At 43.5% G+C, this 18,183-nt stretch overlaps 1 protein-coding gene across 1 annotated transcript; it reads right to left on the bottom strand.

Moving 5' to 3' along the window:
- Nucleotides 1-4,969: 4,969 nt before the first annotated feature.
- fgf7 (fibroblast growth factor 7) lies at nucleotides 4,970-17,506 on the bottom strand (the record flags this gene model as incomplete). The annotated part of the gene is made up of 3 exons (XM_084436803.1): nucleotides 4,970-5,185; nucleotides 5,296-5,402; nucleotides 17,221-17,506. The coding sequence occupies 3 exons, from the start codon at nucleotides 17,504-17,506 to the stop codon at nucleotides 4,970-4,972; spliced, it is 609 nt and encodes a 202-aa protein (XP_084292929.1).
- Between the last annotated feature and the right edge of the window lie 677 nt (nucleotides 17,507-18,183).

The following is an 18,183-nucleotide window of genomic DNA, read 5'->3' as shown; positions in this document are numbered from 1 at the left end:
TAACTGCATCTGTTTCATGTTGCCACGACGGAAGCAAAAAACTGACTGGTGCACATTGCATCGTTGCTGGACAATTGGGGAGAGTCGTTTTTTTGGATGTCCACAATTGGAAGAAAGGGCTAAGGGCCCTTCTACTTTTCACACTGATTCTAGAGCTCCAAGAGTTAAATACCATGTGCATAAAATGAATAACACTTAAAACATTTCATATATTCATATTCATGAAGAAAATGTCATGTTTCCTCTCCTTCATTACCACAAAGAACCATACATCAAGGGTGGGGGGACAGTATGTTTACTGTACACTTGTTGGACTTTGCTTGGATGGTCATCTTCAGCCTCTCGGCAGAGGTTTTGCATGATTTGCGTGTATGTAACTGATTATCTCTCAGTTGTGTGGTTTTGATTTGCCATCAGAGCAAGTGTGAAATCGTAGTGAGCTGCTGGAGGTCTGGGGTCTCCCGTCTCTCTTCTGGAATGTTCTGGTGCTCCGGGGGCTCTGTGCTGCAGAAGGCTGCATAGACAGAGTTCCCCCAGGTTGCGCAACCGCGCGCCTTCTCTGGGGAAAGAACGGTTCACGGCCCTGAAATGTATCAAGTTCAGCTGCCTGGGCCTCCTCGGGCCTCCCCGGTCTCCCCCTGCCTCCATCTGGCTCCTTCAGCCTCCTAACTCCAGCAGGCTCCCTCAGCCTCAGCCTGGCCTTCATACCTGCCTTCTCCCCGCGCGCCTCCATTCACCCCTGCCTCTTGTCCTCGGCCTTTCCCTTCCCTCTACCCCCCCCCCATCTTCGCCTGCCTCCGCGCATATCCCCCCTGCCTCTCCCCGGTCTCCTCCAGACTCTGCACATGCTGTTGGTATTAAAAGGACACGTGGCCTGGTGTGTTCATGCTTTTGCCACAAGCGCAAACTTACTACTGCTGCACTTAAACTGTTGCACTGGGTTGTTGTAAATCGTTCTCCGCCTGACTTTTACAAGTGTAGCGTTTGCTTCGCCACATTGATGTCAGCGGCCTCTTGCCAGTGATGCAGAGTTCGTACCATCGTCTGCCGCTGTGACTGTCTCTTTGAATCAAAGTGTTGAACATATTCAATCGATTATTCAGCATAGGCGGAATGTTTTGCAATGAGATCAGTAGTCTGCCTCTGTGACTGCGTCTTCAAATCAAAGTGTTGAACATACAGTATCCAATAGAATAGTCAGCATACGCTGGATATTTTTGCCATAAGATCAGAAGGCTCCTGCATTGTGTACGTGGGGAGCGTTTTGTCCTTGTGACGTTTTGCTCTTGTTCTTTGTTGGTTAGTAGCGAGTCTCGCACAGCCAGACCTACCTCCACACTTTGTTTATGCTGTGCCAGCACTGGAGAAAGGTCTGGCTGGACTCGGCCATTTGGGGATAAGAAAGCAAAGGAAGGAAAGGAAGAAAACGCTGTATTTCTTTAAACCAATCACAATCGTCTTTGGCAGAGCGTTTGCCAGGTTATTGTTTCACGTAGTCTGGGAGAATCTCCCATCGCCACTGATTGGCCAGCCACATGAATCTCCGCCATTGATTGGACAGTTATAAATGAATGACAAGGCTTATCCCCAAAACCTACATCCGTTGAGTCAGACTAGACTTGGCTTTTATTACAGTCCAGCAGACTGTAGTAAAAGCCAAGGGAGTAACCCAAGGATTTTGTATGGTCTGTTGAAATAGCCTACTTGAAGACTAGATGGATGATGTATGATAATTGAATATGCATGCGTTTTCTTTGGTCAATAACCTCTTCATGAAGAAAGAACCACATAGCTCAATATCACCACTCCCATTTGGGCGACATTGTAAGCAATGGCCTATTCCAGAGCTATATGAAGATCGCTTGTGTCAGCCATGTTTGATACAGGACTAGCTAGCTCCCGTTGGCTGCAAACTCCCTCTAGCCTGCTGGGAATACACAGCCTTGAGTCAAAAATGTGTTTACATATTGAGCATGTTACAAATTATCTGCTAAGACTAACTTTGCGTGACTTGGCAGAAGCCTTCACCTTGCTCAAACTTTGTTTGGGTCAGACATATTCAGAGGTTTGCACTCTCAATTTGACTGTCTTTATCTGACAGGGGTTCTCTTAGCCAGATGTGAACCCAAACAGAAGGTAAAGCTCTCATCTCTTTGCTGCTCCCTCTCTCTCTCCCCCTCTCTCTTTCTGTGTGTGTGAGTGTGTGTGTGTGTGTGTGTGTGTGTGTGTGTGTGTGTGTGTGTGTGCATGTGTGTGTATGTGCATGTGTGGCAGCCTGACAGTACCGTATGTCTGCTGCTTCGCCCTGACAGGACTCAGCTTTCACTCAATTCAATATAAATGTATGAGGGAATTATTACAACATTTGGCCATGTTGACATTTTTTTGTATCTTTCTCTGCATCAAATTATTACATATATCCAGGACAGTATTATATCGGGTTTCCTTATCAGATTGAAACGTGTTATTCATCTATCTTGTCCAAGGATATCAAAATTCTAAATTAATCTTTTCCCAAGCTTTACTTTACAATGTGTACTTTAATCGCTTTAAAGATAAGGGCTGTGGATTTGATTATATTGGCATTAAGTAATTTAAACCAGGAAATGGACTGGTTAATATCTCCAAGGCACACCTACACGGTCAGATGAACTTTTCAGGAATATGTTGGAACACAGCCTCGACAAATGAGCCAATCTTGAGACAAATGGGGGGAGTTATACAAATACATCTGTGAGAGTAGGCTCACATCCTAAAAAGATCACAAGGCAGTCACAAGATAAAAACATAAGTAAAGGAGACAGAGTAGAGTATGATTTGCTGCTGCCAATACCAGAGAAGTTGACCTAACCATTGACTGAATTGTTATTGCAACATGCTTTAACTAAGAAGCAGCTTTCTCGGAATCCCGTCAGTAATAGATTCAACTAACTAGATAATGTTTATGTTTTGTATTTTTCAGTAATGGACCATAGACTATCTCCTTTACATTTCCCTATAGGTCCTCTGGTATACTCAGGATAGGCCAATTGATAATGTGATACACTATACTACTAATGATATACAGTAAGATGATACATGGGATTTAGAAATACCAATATAAATATAGGCATTTAATGCATTTACCATATCTGATAACTATGTAAACATAAATATATACTCTATATGGAAATATGATAACATTAATGATAATGTTGTTTTCATATTAGCATTTTTATATTAATTGTCATGTCTGATATTTACAACTTTGTCTGTTATTATTGAAGCATATTTATTCAAAGCCCTACTGCAAGTCGTTTCCTGTCAACGCTGGTTAGTTGATAATGAAAAACAGATCAGTTCTTCAATTTTGTTTTTATTATTATGACAGCAGCACAGAATATACCTCAAAAATTAGTGTTCAGTTATTCTTAGAATGTGTTGGCAGCAAATTGGTTGTTATTCATCTTAGTTTATTGTAGCTCTCTGGTCAGACTCCTAGTCTGGGCGGCTTATAGCTATTGGCAGAATGGGGACGTGGTTTTCATTCCCAGCATTACACTGCTCTTTCACACCACCAGAAACAACAAACATTAAAAGAAAAGTGAAGGCACAGCAAATCACATGGTTGGGAAATGAGGCACACTCCAAATAACCAGAACGCATCATTGGTTTTATATAAATAACACAAATAACTTACAACAATGAATTATAACAAAAAATGGTATGCCAGTATGGAGATATTGTAGTGTGCAGAGTGAAAGTTAGATTTGTCTTAAGATTTTCGGTTGGAAATGAGATGAGTATGTGATTATTACTTACATTTATTTCAGCAAGGAAAAAAAAACTAAATTAAATAAATGAATCTCTGGTATGTACTGCTAAGATTCTTGTGTGAGCCATAATATTATCTGGGGAAATGGAATGTCTCAACAGAAATTGTAGAAAAAAAGGTTTTCCTCAAATAAATACTGGATTAACAAGTAAGGGACAGAATGAAGTTCAACATTAATTTATATAATAATCATTTATAATGGAAAAAATCAATGCATAACATACACATTAAAATGGTGTTCACTCTGTATTTTAATCCGGATATATTTCCAGCAGCAGCATCATAATATTCTTCCATTGTTAAACCACACCTTGAAAATGAATATGGAGTCAGAGAGCAGCTAGAATGCATAGGACCAAGCTCAGCCTATTCCATCTGAATGACATATGACATATATAATGACATATATTTTTATTTGCTGTACCTTTCATATCTGTTGAATTTATAGGCTATATTTATGTGCTTTAAGCACCTGTACAGTGCAAAGACAAGTCCAGCTTGCTTCCTTTACCATTGGTCAAGCCAACTGACTACAGTGAACTCCTGCATTGGACCTTCTCTGCTGATAATGTGGAAGTATACCGTACAGTATTATCTACATAGTAATAGTAATAATGTTAATAACAATAATTATCATTTGAATTAGCATACGCAATACTTTAAATATTTTGGCTTTTGAAGTTGGAGGGTTTGTTTATTCATCGAACTTGAGCTAATTTATGTTACATTCTAAAATAATCTGCCTACTCTACTAAGGATTGTTGTTTTTCTTATGACAAATGCTACAGTACACATGCAAAAACCTAGTGCTTCAGATACATTGACTCCATCATCAGAAGGTAGAGTATCAACCATCCATGTTTGATAAATCCTATGAAATCCTTGACAAATCCTTAGAAAGAAGGGAGGATGTCGCTAAAAACTCAAAAATCTTACGGCTGAGGAGCATCTAAAGAAAATACGAACATTACCTATTTACAACCTAGAGGAGAGTGACGTCGAGAAGGAGTTTATATTTTGCTCTGTGTTTGGCAGCTTTTACAGTATAATGTGATTGAAACGTTATATGGATCATCTGCTCAGTCATCCCAATGTCATTTAATCCCAGCGTCGGGCGTCTTCCTCGTCACCATCACCATCAGTGCACACATTCCGTCAGTCCACTCTCTGTTCCTTGGCTTTGCACATTCTGGGGATGAAGTGAGATGCTATGTGCTCCCTCCTGGTCTTTTTCCCCCTCAGTGGCTTCCCCTTCTGAGACAGCGCTATGAACATTTCTCTGCCATTTTTAGTCCACTTGGCAGACGAGTAAGCGTTGAAGTAGTTTTCTAGGAAAACCTCCTTGAAGTTGCAGTTTTCATTGTAGGTTTTCTGTGGAGCACGAAAAGGGATAATGCTTCAAGCTGTGATTGGTTTGCTTAATGGGATTTAAATAGTTTTGATAGAAATCTCTTAAGTCTGCAGAAGAGGAAAGACTTTACCTTGCCTTGCAGCAGTCCAGTCCTGTTCATGGAGATATAGTACTGACTCTTCACCCCTTTGATGGCTAGCACACCTCCCTCAGACACGGTCCGGATCTCCAGGATAGCTAGGAAGACATCCACAATATTACAGTTAGAGTTACAGACAATCAGAGGACAGGAGGCCTCCATCGCAGTGCTGAGCCTGTGCGCCTCAGCAGTATTCATCTTCATTAGCCAACAGGATGGAGGTTTTTGTGGTTAATCAGTCTGTGGTTTAGCCTAGCCTTGTTAACTGGTCTGGGTGGCCATTACACAACCACAGCTCATGCCATGGCACATATGGGAGGCAGATTAGGCCTGCCTCCCTTGGGACTGCGGAAACTACCTCCTTGCATGCGCTTTGCACGCTACTCTTCAGACCTGCGCCTCAACTCTTTGAGAGGGTAAAAAAAAAAAAAAAACGTAATTTGGCTCAGCAGTTTTATGATACATCATAAAATGAAATGGGTGAATTTTTGATTGACGTCGGTATTCTTGATTTAGGGCGAATGCATGGCAGGTTGTTGCAGGAGCTATTATGATGAGGCAGTTAAACAGATCATCTGTTTCTAGTGTATGATTTAGTAATAGCAGTATTTCATTGTTTATTTAGCGAGGATTTTGTCTGAAGATCATAAACATCATGCAGAGTATGATCACATGCCTACATACAGTACAATAGCAACTACAGTCATGCAAACTTAAATACTGCCGCACCTTGTGGCCAGAGCAACAACGACAGTGGCGGTAAAATTATTATTACAACCCGGAACCAGGAGGGGCAGTAGAGCACTGCTACAGTATAGTAGACTACTAGGCTTCTCTGACAATCTGGTTGCCGTTGCTTATAGCCTAATGTAAGCTACGTTTCTCAGTTTAACCGGTCTGAATTGCAAACTGCTTTTTTGGATTAGCTACATCAGTAGCCTACATAAAATTGGTTATTTTAAGGGGCTATCATTTTACCAATTGATCGGACTTCATTCGTTCTTTAGATTTTAAACCGGAAACTCAGAAATTCCACATTTTCAACCCCTATTTTCAACGATGCAGTCAGAGAAACAACATTAAATATACAATCAATAAATAGCACTAAATCAGTGAGGACTATTTCATTTCAACCCGTATTTACCAACCCATAATACACTTATCGATTCAAGGCACGCACAAACATGGCTGGCGCAAGGGGCACAATTGTTAGTGTAGCAGACTAGCAACTTAAGGATCACTGGTTCAATTCCCCGTCCTACTTTTTGAGGTATACCTTTAGAATTCTATTACATTGTTAAGAAGGAAAGACATTATTTTCTCTTATTTGTATTATTATTATATCATTATTTTTTATTAAGTAACCACTTAATAACAACGATGGTACAGTAGCCTATCACTCAAGGTCTGTAGCTGTGCACTTTGTAAAATAATTAGTGACGTCCTATCTACAGGAAAATGTTTATCTTCTTAATACAGTAGCTATTCTTAAACTCATGGTTTTGTCCTAGACTATCCCAGATCTCATAGGCTATTGTATCTTTGCTTAAGAAATCCTAACTATTCAATTCTATCTCAAACAGTCGATCTGCATTTGAATTGATAGTTTCTCTATCCAGCTGGAATGGGGCTGGAATATTTGGGGCAGATTGCCAGGTCAACACTTAAAATCGGTCTGGTGGTACTGTAGGTTTAATGAATTTTGAAGCGAGTAGTCTAGTAGAAGGAGAGAAACAGCAGTAGCCTGGTTAGTTTGCTCCAGCTGCAGTGGACGGAGGGAGGTTGAGTGGAAAAATAACTGGCCAGCATAATCAGTTTGTTGGCAATTTGTTTTGACAACTGAACAGTTGATGTTGCACAGTAAATGCAGTACATTCCGTCCATGGCTAGTTGCTATCGAAATCAGGACTGGCCTCTATCAATCAAACTATCGAATTCAGCCCAACACCAGTGACAGACCGGCAAAAATTTGAAATGGAATGGGGCGGTAACCGCCAACAGCACAATTAAGCCGTAGCTGGAACTCGCTAACGTTAGTAGCACCCCCCTCCCCCACAATCCATTAGCCCACTGGCTATGAAACACATCCATCCAGTTAATTTGAATATGAACAGGTAACAGGGGGAGGGCTGTTGCAATAGCCTAGTCCAGGTTCATTGCTGGCGAGTGGTGAACTAGTGTAGCAAGTCGAGCCATGGAAAAGTAGCTATAAGATAGGTAATATGGGCAAACATATATCAACTGACCAGTTATCAAAACTAAATACCATCTAACAGGTTATGCTAGCATGCTGTTTCCAAATAAATGTCAAGCTTGTTTGATTTGACTGCCTACATGCACAGCCTACGGGTCGCAATCGACAGTCAAGCGGTTGCATTTCTTCTGAGCGAGTCAGTCTTATCAAAATAATTATGTAATATTTCAAAAGTCAAAAATCAAATAAAAAAATCAATCCTATCAGGAAAATATAGGCCCTATTTTTCACAATGAAACATCTGTTGCACAAAGTCATTCAATCATTTTTGAACCTAGTAAAGAAACAGCAGTAGCCTAGCCTAGTCAGTTTGCTTCAGCTGCAGTAGGCGGAGGGAGGCTACCAACGCATGATAGGCCTACACTTATTTAGTCTGGGGCCTTTCTCGTTCTGTGTTGTTTCGCCGGTCTAGAGCAGAAGCGCGATGACGCATCGCATAACCATCCGGTCTGGACCGGAAGACGAACAGTTGTTGTCATGTTTTTACTGTAGGCTGCACATGGTGAAGTTTCGAGTAGATAACATTCGCGATGGCATCACCAGGCATAACACCGACGAAAATTGTAAAAGAAGATGCGAGGAGAACTACCGGTTAGGGAAAAATAAAGCAAGCGGATGTTGGAGGCGGGCTCTACAGGCTCGAGCCGGATGATGGGGCGGGATTAAGGCAGTGAAGTAAATAGACCCCAGGCTCTTCTCCCCGAGGAGAGACTAGTAAATAGACACCAGGCTCTTCTCCCCGAGGAGAGACTAGTAAATAGACACCAGGCTCTTCTCCCCGAGGAGATGAAGTAAATAGACACCAGGCTCTTCTCCCCGAGGAGATGAAGTAAATAGACACCAGGCTCTTCTCCCCGAGGAGATGAAGTAAATAGACACCAGGCTCTTCTCCCCGAGGAGAGAGTGAAGTAAATAGACACCAGGCTCTTCTCCCCGAGGAGAGACTGGTGACGCGAGGCTAACACTGATTCAAGGCATCCCCAAACACGGCAGCACAAGTGGCACAACCGTTAGTACAACAGACTTGTAATATAACACGTGTCCTATCCTATCTCAGATCTCATAGGCGATTGTATATTTTGCTTAAGAAATCCTAACTTAACTATTTGGTTCTATTTCAAATGGTCGGTCTGCAGTAGAGGGGGAGACTGAGCGCACGTGGGAAAAATAGCTGGTCAGTTTGTTGGCAATTAGTTTTGACAAGTGGACAGTTGATGTTGCACAGCAAATGGAGTAGGCTACATCGTTCATGGCGAGTTGCTATTGGAGCGGTCACGGCCAACAACCCTGACTTCACCTAAGCACCCCCCTCCTCCACAATCCATTTGTATGGTCGGATAGCCTAATAATAGCCTAATTTACATCAATTGAGGGCGTGCATTTTCAGTGTTTGCTGGTAGCGAATGTCACAGAAACACAGGGAGGAAATCTATTCAAATGTTTGTGATAATTACGCTATTGACGACATAGCCTATTCACACTCATTCACATAGGCTACGGACCAGTTAGTCCATTCATTGCAGAAGTGTATAAATGACAAACCTTAGCGAGTGGGCGTTACTCACAGCAGTAGGAATATTGCTGGTTAATCGGATAGGATAGCTTTTATTATTTCCCAGGGTGGGGAAATGTGGATTTTTACAGCGGCAAGGTATTATAGATAGAGACAATAAGGTACACCACAGTATACTGAAATACTGTGCTATAGCCACGTTGCAGCACTCATAGTCTCGCGGGTCAGACGAGTCGACTTCCAGTCCGGATTGTCTACTACGTCTGGTATTCGCTGAAATTTTGTTGGAGGAAGTTGGGTAAAAAACGGGCGGATATCCTGTCAAAATTCCGTAGAGAGTAGTAGACAGTCCGGACCGGAAGTGCTGAGTTTTTTTAAGAACTGCCTTTTACAAATTCTAAGCGGCTGAAGTCCAGACTCTCTCCCGTAGAGAGTCTGGCTCCGAGACTACAGCACTCATGACCTACATTTCCCATCACCTCAGGCTCGTTTTCCAAATCACAGTGTCCGACAACGTTGATCAGAGTCGAAGGAGGAGGAGGGGACAGCAACAGGAGTAGTAATCAATGATCAGCTGCATTCCCTCGAAGATCCCAACACGTTCATGTTTAGCAGCCTCGCTATTTCATTTTTTCTGCACATTGATAGGCTTGTTATAAAAAAAGATGCTGATACTGATCGTGCCGGTTGATTTCCCTCAGACCGACAGTTGTGACAATTTTGTGAACTTTTTATACCGGGCATTGCCATGGTTGATGAACATGGTAGCCTAACCTATAGCCTATTACAATAACCATCAAACACGATTGGTCAGTTACATAGCCTACAGTGTGTATCTACTGTATAGACCCTCACAGCCCCAGAGACCGAAAGGCCATTCATTCATTCATTCATTCATTCATTCATTCATTCATTCATTCAGTCAGATACATGTAGCTAGCCTACATCAATGAGTGTATAGGACTCTCACCAACCCCAGTGATCGAGTCACGTTTATACACTTTTAAAATACAATCTGAATTGGACAACAACACACAGATGATAGCCAAGACGTTGTTTACGTGGATTACGTAGATAATTAGCTATATGAGCCATTGTGAACTGAATCACTTCAATAGATTGCATCTACAAATCCACCTGTCGTTTCTACACTTCAAAACTATATTTCCCAGTCAAAATTAGAACTGATTCCCACAGATGAAAGCGAATGTTTTGTTTTATTAGCAGCTAAATCTGAGGCGCGATCAAGGCTGTTTTTACAGCGAGGGTAGCTGACAAACGTTAGCTGGAAACAGCGCTGACCAGCAAGCTACAATGTTTAGCTACATTTCAATCGATCGCGTCTATAAACCATCTCTCGTTTCTACGCTTCCTTAGAAATGACAGCACAAAAAGAGGAAGTGATTTGCTACAGTAACTCTGGATCTTGTAGAGGGTTGAAATCTCATAAGTCCCAGTAGCAACTTCAGTAATAATGTGTTGCCTTCGTCTTGCTTATAGACTATGTCAATATACCCTACACAATATCCAATAAGATGTACAATATACACAATATAATACACTGATGCTAGTTTAAAATATAGGCAGTTACTACCAGACGAATTGAGTTTGCTTGCTCAGCGACCCCTCTTGGAGGCTATTGTGCAACACTGGATAAGGAGGCGGTCTGGAGTGGTCACTGGATAAGGAGGTGGTGGAGTGGTCACTGGATAAGGAGGCGGTCTGGAGGGGTCACTGGATAAGGAGGCGTTCTGGCGTGGTCACTGGATAAGGAGGTGGTGGAGTGGTCACTAGATAAGGAGGCGTTCTGGTGTGGTCACTGGATAAGGAGGTGGTCTGGAATGGTCACTGGATAAGGAGGTGGTCTGGAGTGGTCACTGGATAAGGAGGTGGTCTGGAGTGGTCACTGGATAAGGAGGTGGTGGAGTGGTCACTAGATAAGGAGGTGGTCTGGAGTGGTCACTGGATAAGGAGGCGGTCTGGCGTGGTCACTGGATAAGGAGGTGGTCTGGAGTGGTCACTGGATAAGGAGGTGTTCTGGAGTGGTCACTGGATAAGGAGGTGGTCAGAGTGGTCACTAGATAAGGAGGTGGTCAGAGTGGTCACTGGATAAGGAGGTGGTCTGGAGTGGTCACTGGATAAGGAGGTGGTCTGGAGTGGTCACTGGATAAGGAGGTGGTCTGGAGTGGTCACTGGATAAGGAGGTGGTCTGGCGTGGTCACTGGATAAGGAGGCGGTCTGGCTTGGTCCGAACGGTCCTCTTAAACCTCGCTGCCGCTGTCGTTGCTGCTCTCCCCAAGAGACGGGGCGAAGTATTGAAGTTCGCATGACTGTATATGACGGGAAACCAGAAACAAAAGCTGTGAAGTCCAACCAGAGACGAATATGTTAATAAAACACAGTTGTGATGTGTGACTTATTACTTAGGGGAAATCTGCATCAGCCACACAGGACATTCAACCCTCAGTGACGCTGTGTTGCTCAAAGCCTGTTTACTGTTCCACTTCCTTTGTAGCCACAGCAATGAGCTCACAGAGGATACTGTGTCTTTAATTGTCCTAAGGCTGTGTCTGAGAGAAGGACTAGCTGCTTTTAAAACACTATTTTCAATAATAACAACATAGTTGTGTGTCCCACAAATGACCGCAGAGGAGTTCTGTGAATTCTTCAGTCTGTCATTAGTGTCATCACAAACCACATCAGCCATATCCATGACCTGAGCCTGGGCCCTGAAGATGAAATACACATTGTGTGTGTGTGTGTGTGTGTGTGTGTGTGTACACAGTATATGTATGTGTGTGCAATTTGTCTTTCATTAGAGTGTCATCACAAACTACATCAGCCAAATCCATGACCTGAGCCTGGGCCCTGAAGATGAATACACAGTGTATGTATGTATGTATGTATGTATGTATGTATGTATGTATGTATGTATGTATGTATGTATGTATGTATGTATGTATGTATGTGTGTGTGTGTGTGTGTGTGTACAGTATGTATGTACTTTATGTGTGTATGTATGTGTGTATGTATGTGTGTATGTGTGTGTGTATGTATGCATGTATGTATGTATATATGTATATATGTATATATATATATATATATATATATATACTGTATGTGTGTGTGTGTGTGTGTGTGTGTGTGTGTGTGTGTGTGTGTGTGTGCAATTTGTATATGTGTGTGTGCATGTGTGTATGTCTACAGTATATTGTATACAATATATGTGTGTCACACCTGTGTCGGGTTGTGAGTGTTGTTCCTCCTGCTTTTCTCAGTACCAAACCTGGGCATATACACTGTAGATGCAGACAGACAGACAGATAGATGCAGACAGACAGAAAGACAGACAGATGGATGCAGACAGACAGGCAGACAGACACATGGATGCAGACAGACAGAAAGACAGACAGGCAGATGGATGCAGACAGACAGACAGACAGACAGAGATGCAGACAGACAGACAGACAGACAGACAGACAGACAGACAGACAGACAGACAGACAGATAGATAGATAGATAGATAGATAGATGGATAGATAGATAGATAGATAGATAGATAGATAGATAGATAGATAGATAGATAGATAGATAGATAGATAGATAGATGCAGACAGACGCTGCCTCGTCATCAAAGCTGGAATCCAGATTTATGTTGATCTCCCTGAGCCTCAGCTATTCAGATTAAGCCAATAAAGACGTCAGGTCCGTGTCAGAGCTGGCGTGGGTCTGCTGTTGCATGTCTCTGTATTCACCATAGTAACATAACTCAATATTACTTCATGTTACAGTTCTGATTATTCATACTGTGCATTTTCTGTTGTCTGTTCAACAGTTACTTTTTTGTAACAGCCACTTTGAAGTTTGTAGTTTTGGTCGTTTTCAGTCCGATTTACACGTTTAACGCATGACTGTTTCATTATTTCTGACCGCGGAAAAGGTATTTCCAGAGCCTATGATCCGTTAACCTCAAGTGCCAAACGCCACATGAACAGAGTTGCTCACGCCAGGACTAATTTGAGAAAACCATGACTTTTCCAGTTTACTACAAATCATAGTCCGCATTGATGACAAGGTAGATTTGCGTGAAAGGTGAAGCTGCATGAAGGGGATAGCTTCCAGGGGGTGCGGGGGATGGAGTGGCGGGCGTCGTTGATGTGGCTGTTGTGGTGGTTGCGTGCTGCGGGAGTGCTGGGTTCAGTGAGTGATGTGTGTGAAGGGAGATGGACAGAGCTGCTGTCACACTGGCAACAGAGAAATACACTTTTACTGCTACACTTTTACTGCTACACGTCATAACAAATGCACGCACACACATGCACAAACGCACGCATGCACACACACACAGACGCACGCACGCACGCACACACAGACACACACACACACACACACACACACACACACACAGACGCACGCACGCACGCACACACAGACACACACACACAAACACACCATATGGCTCTCACATGTTGCGGCTGCAGGCTTACCCCAGCTTGAACAGATTTGCCTGCTCTCCCTGGCCCTGCCCCTAGCTAAGTAAACTAATTTGTGGGTGATCCCTAATTCTGTCCCCCCTCGATTGAGGCTGAATCCACATTTGCCTCTTGTTAAGGATAGAGTTGACCTCTCAGGATCAGTACTTGTCAAACACAAATGCGGATGAGAAAAAGAGACGGCTACTTTCTCAGCTCTAGAGCGGCCCGGAATAAAGACTGTCAACACACACAACTACCACATGCTACAGCACTTTCATTGCCTTTGTTGAAATGGCCCGTCGCCCCCCCGTAGAGTTAATAATTCATACGGCCATAGTAGGTAGCCCGCTGAGCCAACCCGTCGACATTCGCAGTGGAAGAGTGAGTCAAGTAAGAGATGTTGAGTTTGTCGGAGGTTTCCTGCTGTCTGGTGTGATATTTCAAGCCCGCCGCCACCCAGAGCATATGAGACACATTACATGTGGAAGAGCTTCTCCAACCTGTTTTATGGTGTCGGGAGCAAAGACTGAGGTGAGGTCCTGTGAGGTTAGCCCCCAGCCTCCCAACTACACAGAGACACGGTTAGCCCCAGCCTCCCAACTACACAGAGACACGGCTAGCCCCAGCCTCCCAACTACACAGAGACACGGTTAGCCCCCAGCCTCCCAACTACACAGAGACACGGTTAGCCCCAGCCTCCCAACTACACAGAGACACGGTTAGCCCCAGCCTCCCAACCACAGAGACACGCAACCTCTAGAGCTAGACTCTCTTCTACTGCGGACATAGACGCAACATAGACCAGACCACACCAGGTGGAATTAGATATGTACTCTCCCAGGTTTAAGCCATTAGATTAAAAAGGACCTGTTTTTGTTTAGTTGTCAGGTTGTGTTAAAGCAGTAAGGCTGGAGATTGACCATCCAGGGAGACAGACTATATGTTAGACTTTCAATAGCATTTCAATATTAGTAATTTGCTATAAAGTAATTTGCTATAAAGTCATTTGCTATACAGTAAGTCAAAGTTAAAGCCAGTAAAAATGCACAATATCAAAGTTTAGTGTCTCATTAAGCATCCACAAACATCTGAGTGAAAATAAATGTTATTGACATATTAGAAAAACTAGTTCAAAAACAGCTCTTAATTTTTTTTTTTTTTTAAATAGACCATTTCTCAGAACTGTGTAGGCGTGGTAGGTAAGGTTTTGATTGACATCTCCCTGATTGACAGCTCTGCCCATGTCAAACGGCAACGGTGCAAGAAATCAGCGTAGTCCCGCCCTCTATGTTTGAGCCGTCTGATTCAACAGCCCTGCCATCTGAAAATAATCCATTTCAACTGGTTGAAATGTTTTGCTATGCATATCACTTATCCTGAGTAGAATAGAATAGTTAGCATAACGCTACACATGCAACATTAGCTGAGATGCCCCTATTTGTATGAATACAGCTACAGTATGGATACAATGCTAATGGCTCTGTGGCGTTAGCATCACATAGCGCCATATTATGATTCTATTCTAATTATCTTTTGAGCTTGTCATGATTTCCCATTGGCCACACTGACTGGCTCCTCTCCGTGATTTGTAACTGGTTAGGTGTTGAGCTAGCTAATTGGAAAAGGCTACATAGAGACAAGTTGGCTCAGACTAAAAGAGGCAGTCTGAGTGGGAGCAGAGAGGTTTAGTTGCAGCTGCACCTGTTGGGGTGGGACAACTGATGTGGATTTTGTTTATGATTGGTTCGCGGAATTGCATAATTTTCATAATAAATGTCCAAGCATAACCACGCCCAATTCAAACCTACTATCAGGAACGTTTTTTGGACTGGACAGACACTGTTTTTGGATTGAAACTAATACTTTAAGATGCTTACTATTATGTGAATTAGACCCTACATTACATAGTTAGAATACTACATTGGATTTGGGCTTCCAGTGGCTTCAAGTTGGAAACTGTTGAGGGCTGAGTTCATGTTCTGTGCAACCTCCCACTCCACACAGCGAGAGTGAGTGCATACCTCAGAGTCAAATGTGAGACTGTCTGTTCTCAGAGATGCGTCTCTCTGGAAATAGGCCGATATATTTTTATTCTCTGCTAGAAGGGACCGTGGCAGCCAACAGTCATGCATCTCCCAGGTTGGCATTTTGGTCTCTCTCTCTTTTCCTTTTTTTTTTCCACTGAAAGCCTCAGACTGCGTGCGTCGGGCTTTCCAAGGCTTGTTAGTCTACACAGCCAGAGAAATATGATTCAGAGATTTAGTAGATGGTACATATAATAAATCTCCCGCTGGTACATTTAATAAATGCTGGTGTCTTCAAGGAATAGTCTGCATGTTTCCATGTAGTTTTTGCATGCTATTGTCAGCCACATCTGGGTGTGTATCAGATTTTTTCTGCTTTTCATCGCCAGTTGTTACGCAACCATCTTTTCCATCCATCCTTTGTCACGCCAGCATTCCAGCTACAGGCGCACTGTCAGATAGGAGGAAACGATAGCTACCTCAAAGCACTCGCCACTGAACGCTGGGCCTTCACACAGATCCCTAAAGGTCTCAAGGTGCTATTTAAACACTCCCTTATACAGCCAACTACCGGAGTGTTAACCAACATTCTCGTAGCGTGCGGTACAGTGCCGTGCTTGGTAGGGATGTTCAGTAATCACGCTTACTTTAAACAGTTTTGTTTTCGATGGTTACGCATTTGATGTTGTTTGATGTCGGCAAAAGTAGCGATAAAATCCTCCGCAGCACGCTCCCCAGATGTCTCTTACACACACAAGGAAACTCGCAAGACCCCGGGAACACCATCGGTCATGCAGTGATAGTGTTTAGTGCTATTGGCTTTGAAATAGTTTATGTTATAAACCAGAGTCTGCCTGAGTGGTTGTGTGAAGCACTAACTTATCATTCTAGGGAAGCTCAAGCTGGGCTGACTTCTCGTCCGTGTCGTTCACATCTATCTCTCTTGCCCCCATTTCAGATTTCCCCAGAGGGTCTAAGTTGGGTTGTTTTTGAGTCAGCCAAGGACAGTGTGTTGCCAGGCGGCACGTTTCTAACCTCCGAGGGCCCTGGCACCCAGTGCCGGCCAGCCACTGGGTTTACTTCATTAGAGCTGGCGTTTGGACGTTGTTATGACTGTCCTCGCCAAATCCCACACCTGCTACACTTCACCTCTGTCAGATTGGCTGCTTGAACGGGGACACATGACCCATTTACACAGTGATTACACAAAGGGCAATTTAGCTGAAGACCGGCCCACTGCTCCACAACCGTGTTCCAACGCCTCATCACTGACTCACTACGCAGGGGGCTCATTAATAAGACCGATAGAGTTCAGCCAGTTCTGTCTCACTCTTTCTCTCTCTCTCTCTCTCTCTCTCTCTCCCTCTCTCTCTCTGTATGACTAAACATGAGCAACCAATCACTTTTTGGCGATCAATTATAATTGAAAAATAGTTTGGACTGTTTCTGAGGGCCATGTTCAGACATATTAAAAAGCCATGAAATAGAAACTTCACCCACATTCCAGATCAGTCAGAGGAGTCCAGACAGGAGGCTTGCTTAATCGCATAGTTTGGCCAGGCCAAACCCCCAAAGCCTGGGCCTAATTGTATTTCTAAGAAATAAGCCTGCGTTTGAAAAAAAAAAAACGAAGAAGAAAAACAGCCTTACTGTAACAGTTAGTGGAGTCTTGTGTCCCATTGATGTTGCCGTACTCGTCGACCGTGAGGAACCATTGCGTGCGGCTGAACAGCTGGCGGATGCGCACATCCCCCCCCTCCATGTAGTCATAGTTCCTGGTGTGGCGGTCGTGCTTTGAACAGTTCATGATGGCGTCCAGTTGCTCCGGAGTGCGGTCACTGCAGGCCACACACACGCTGCCCACCAGGAAGATCATGTGCACATACAGTCCCGAGAGCAGATTTGGCAGGTTCCAGGGCAGCATCCATTTGCGCATTATAATGCACTACAGTGGGGCTTCATGAACAACATACTGAAATGTGAGATACAGATCCGTGCTCTGTCCCTCGGCCCCGCGACCCCTGGCCCCTGGCCCCTGGCCCCTGACCTCGGAGCCCTCACCCCTGACCCGGCGCGTCCCCCCTCCCCGCAGTAGGGGACCCCCAGTTGGATGGCGTGGCGGGCTCTGTGCTGGTGGTGACTGGGCTCTGGGCTGGATGTATCTCTGTAATCCTCAGTGGCTCTGTGTTCTGTCTGTGTTGGACGCAGGAGACCATAATCCAACAGCCAACAGCATCTTGTCTGTTTCAGGATGTGGTGACACAGAGCAGAGTTGAGAAGAAGGCTATCGCTCAGTGTTAAAAATATGATATTGTTCTGTTAGAGAAAGAAGAGACATTTAAAAGAAAACACTTTTAGCGGATGAGGTTCATGAGTTGGGATCAATATAATTTGTGCTTAGTTTGAACTTCCAGCTAATTTGAACAAACATCAGTTTATTTTTATTCTCACCTGAAAGGAGCCATGCCTTAAAGGATATTTTAGTCTCTTCAGATAACTGGCTTTATCGCTTTTCTGTCTGGACGGTGAAATATGTCCTTATCTCTTATCCATTCATTTTAAATGTGTCTGGACCCTGTGTCTGTTAACAGCTACAACAAGCTTCCTCTAACC

This window comes from Borostomias antarcticus (genome assembly GCF_949987555.1).
Source record: "Borostomias antarcticus genome assembly, chromosome: 4".
NCBI lineage: Eukaryota > Metazoa > Chordata > Actinopteri > Stomiiformes > Stomiidae > Borostomias > Borostomias antarcticus.
The sequence above is the reverse complement of the archived record's forward strand: the minus strand, read 5'-3'. Positions and strand labels throughout refer to the sequence as shown.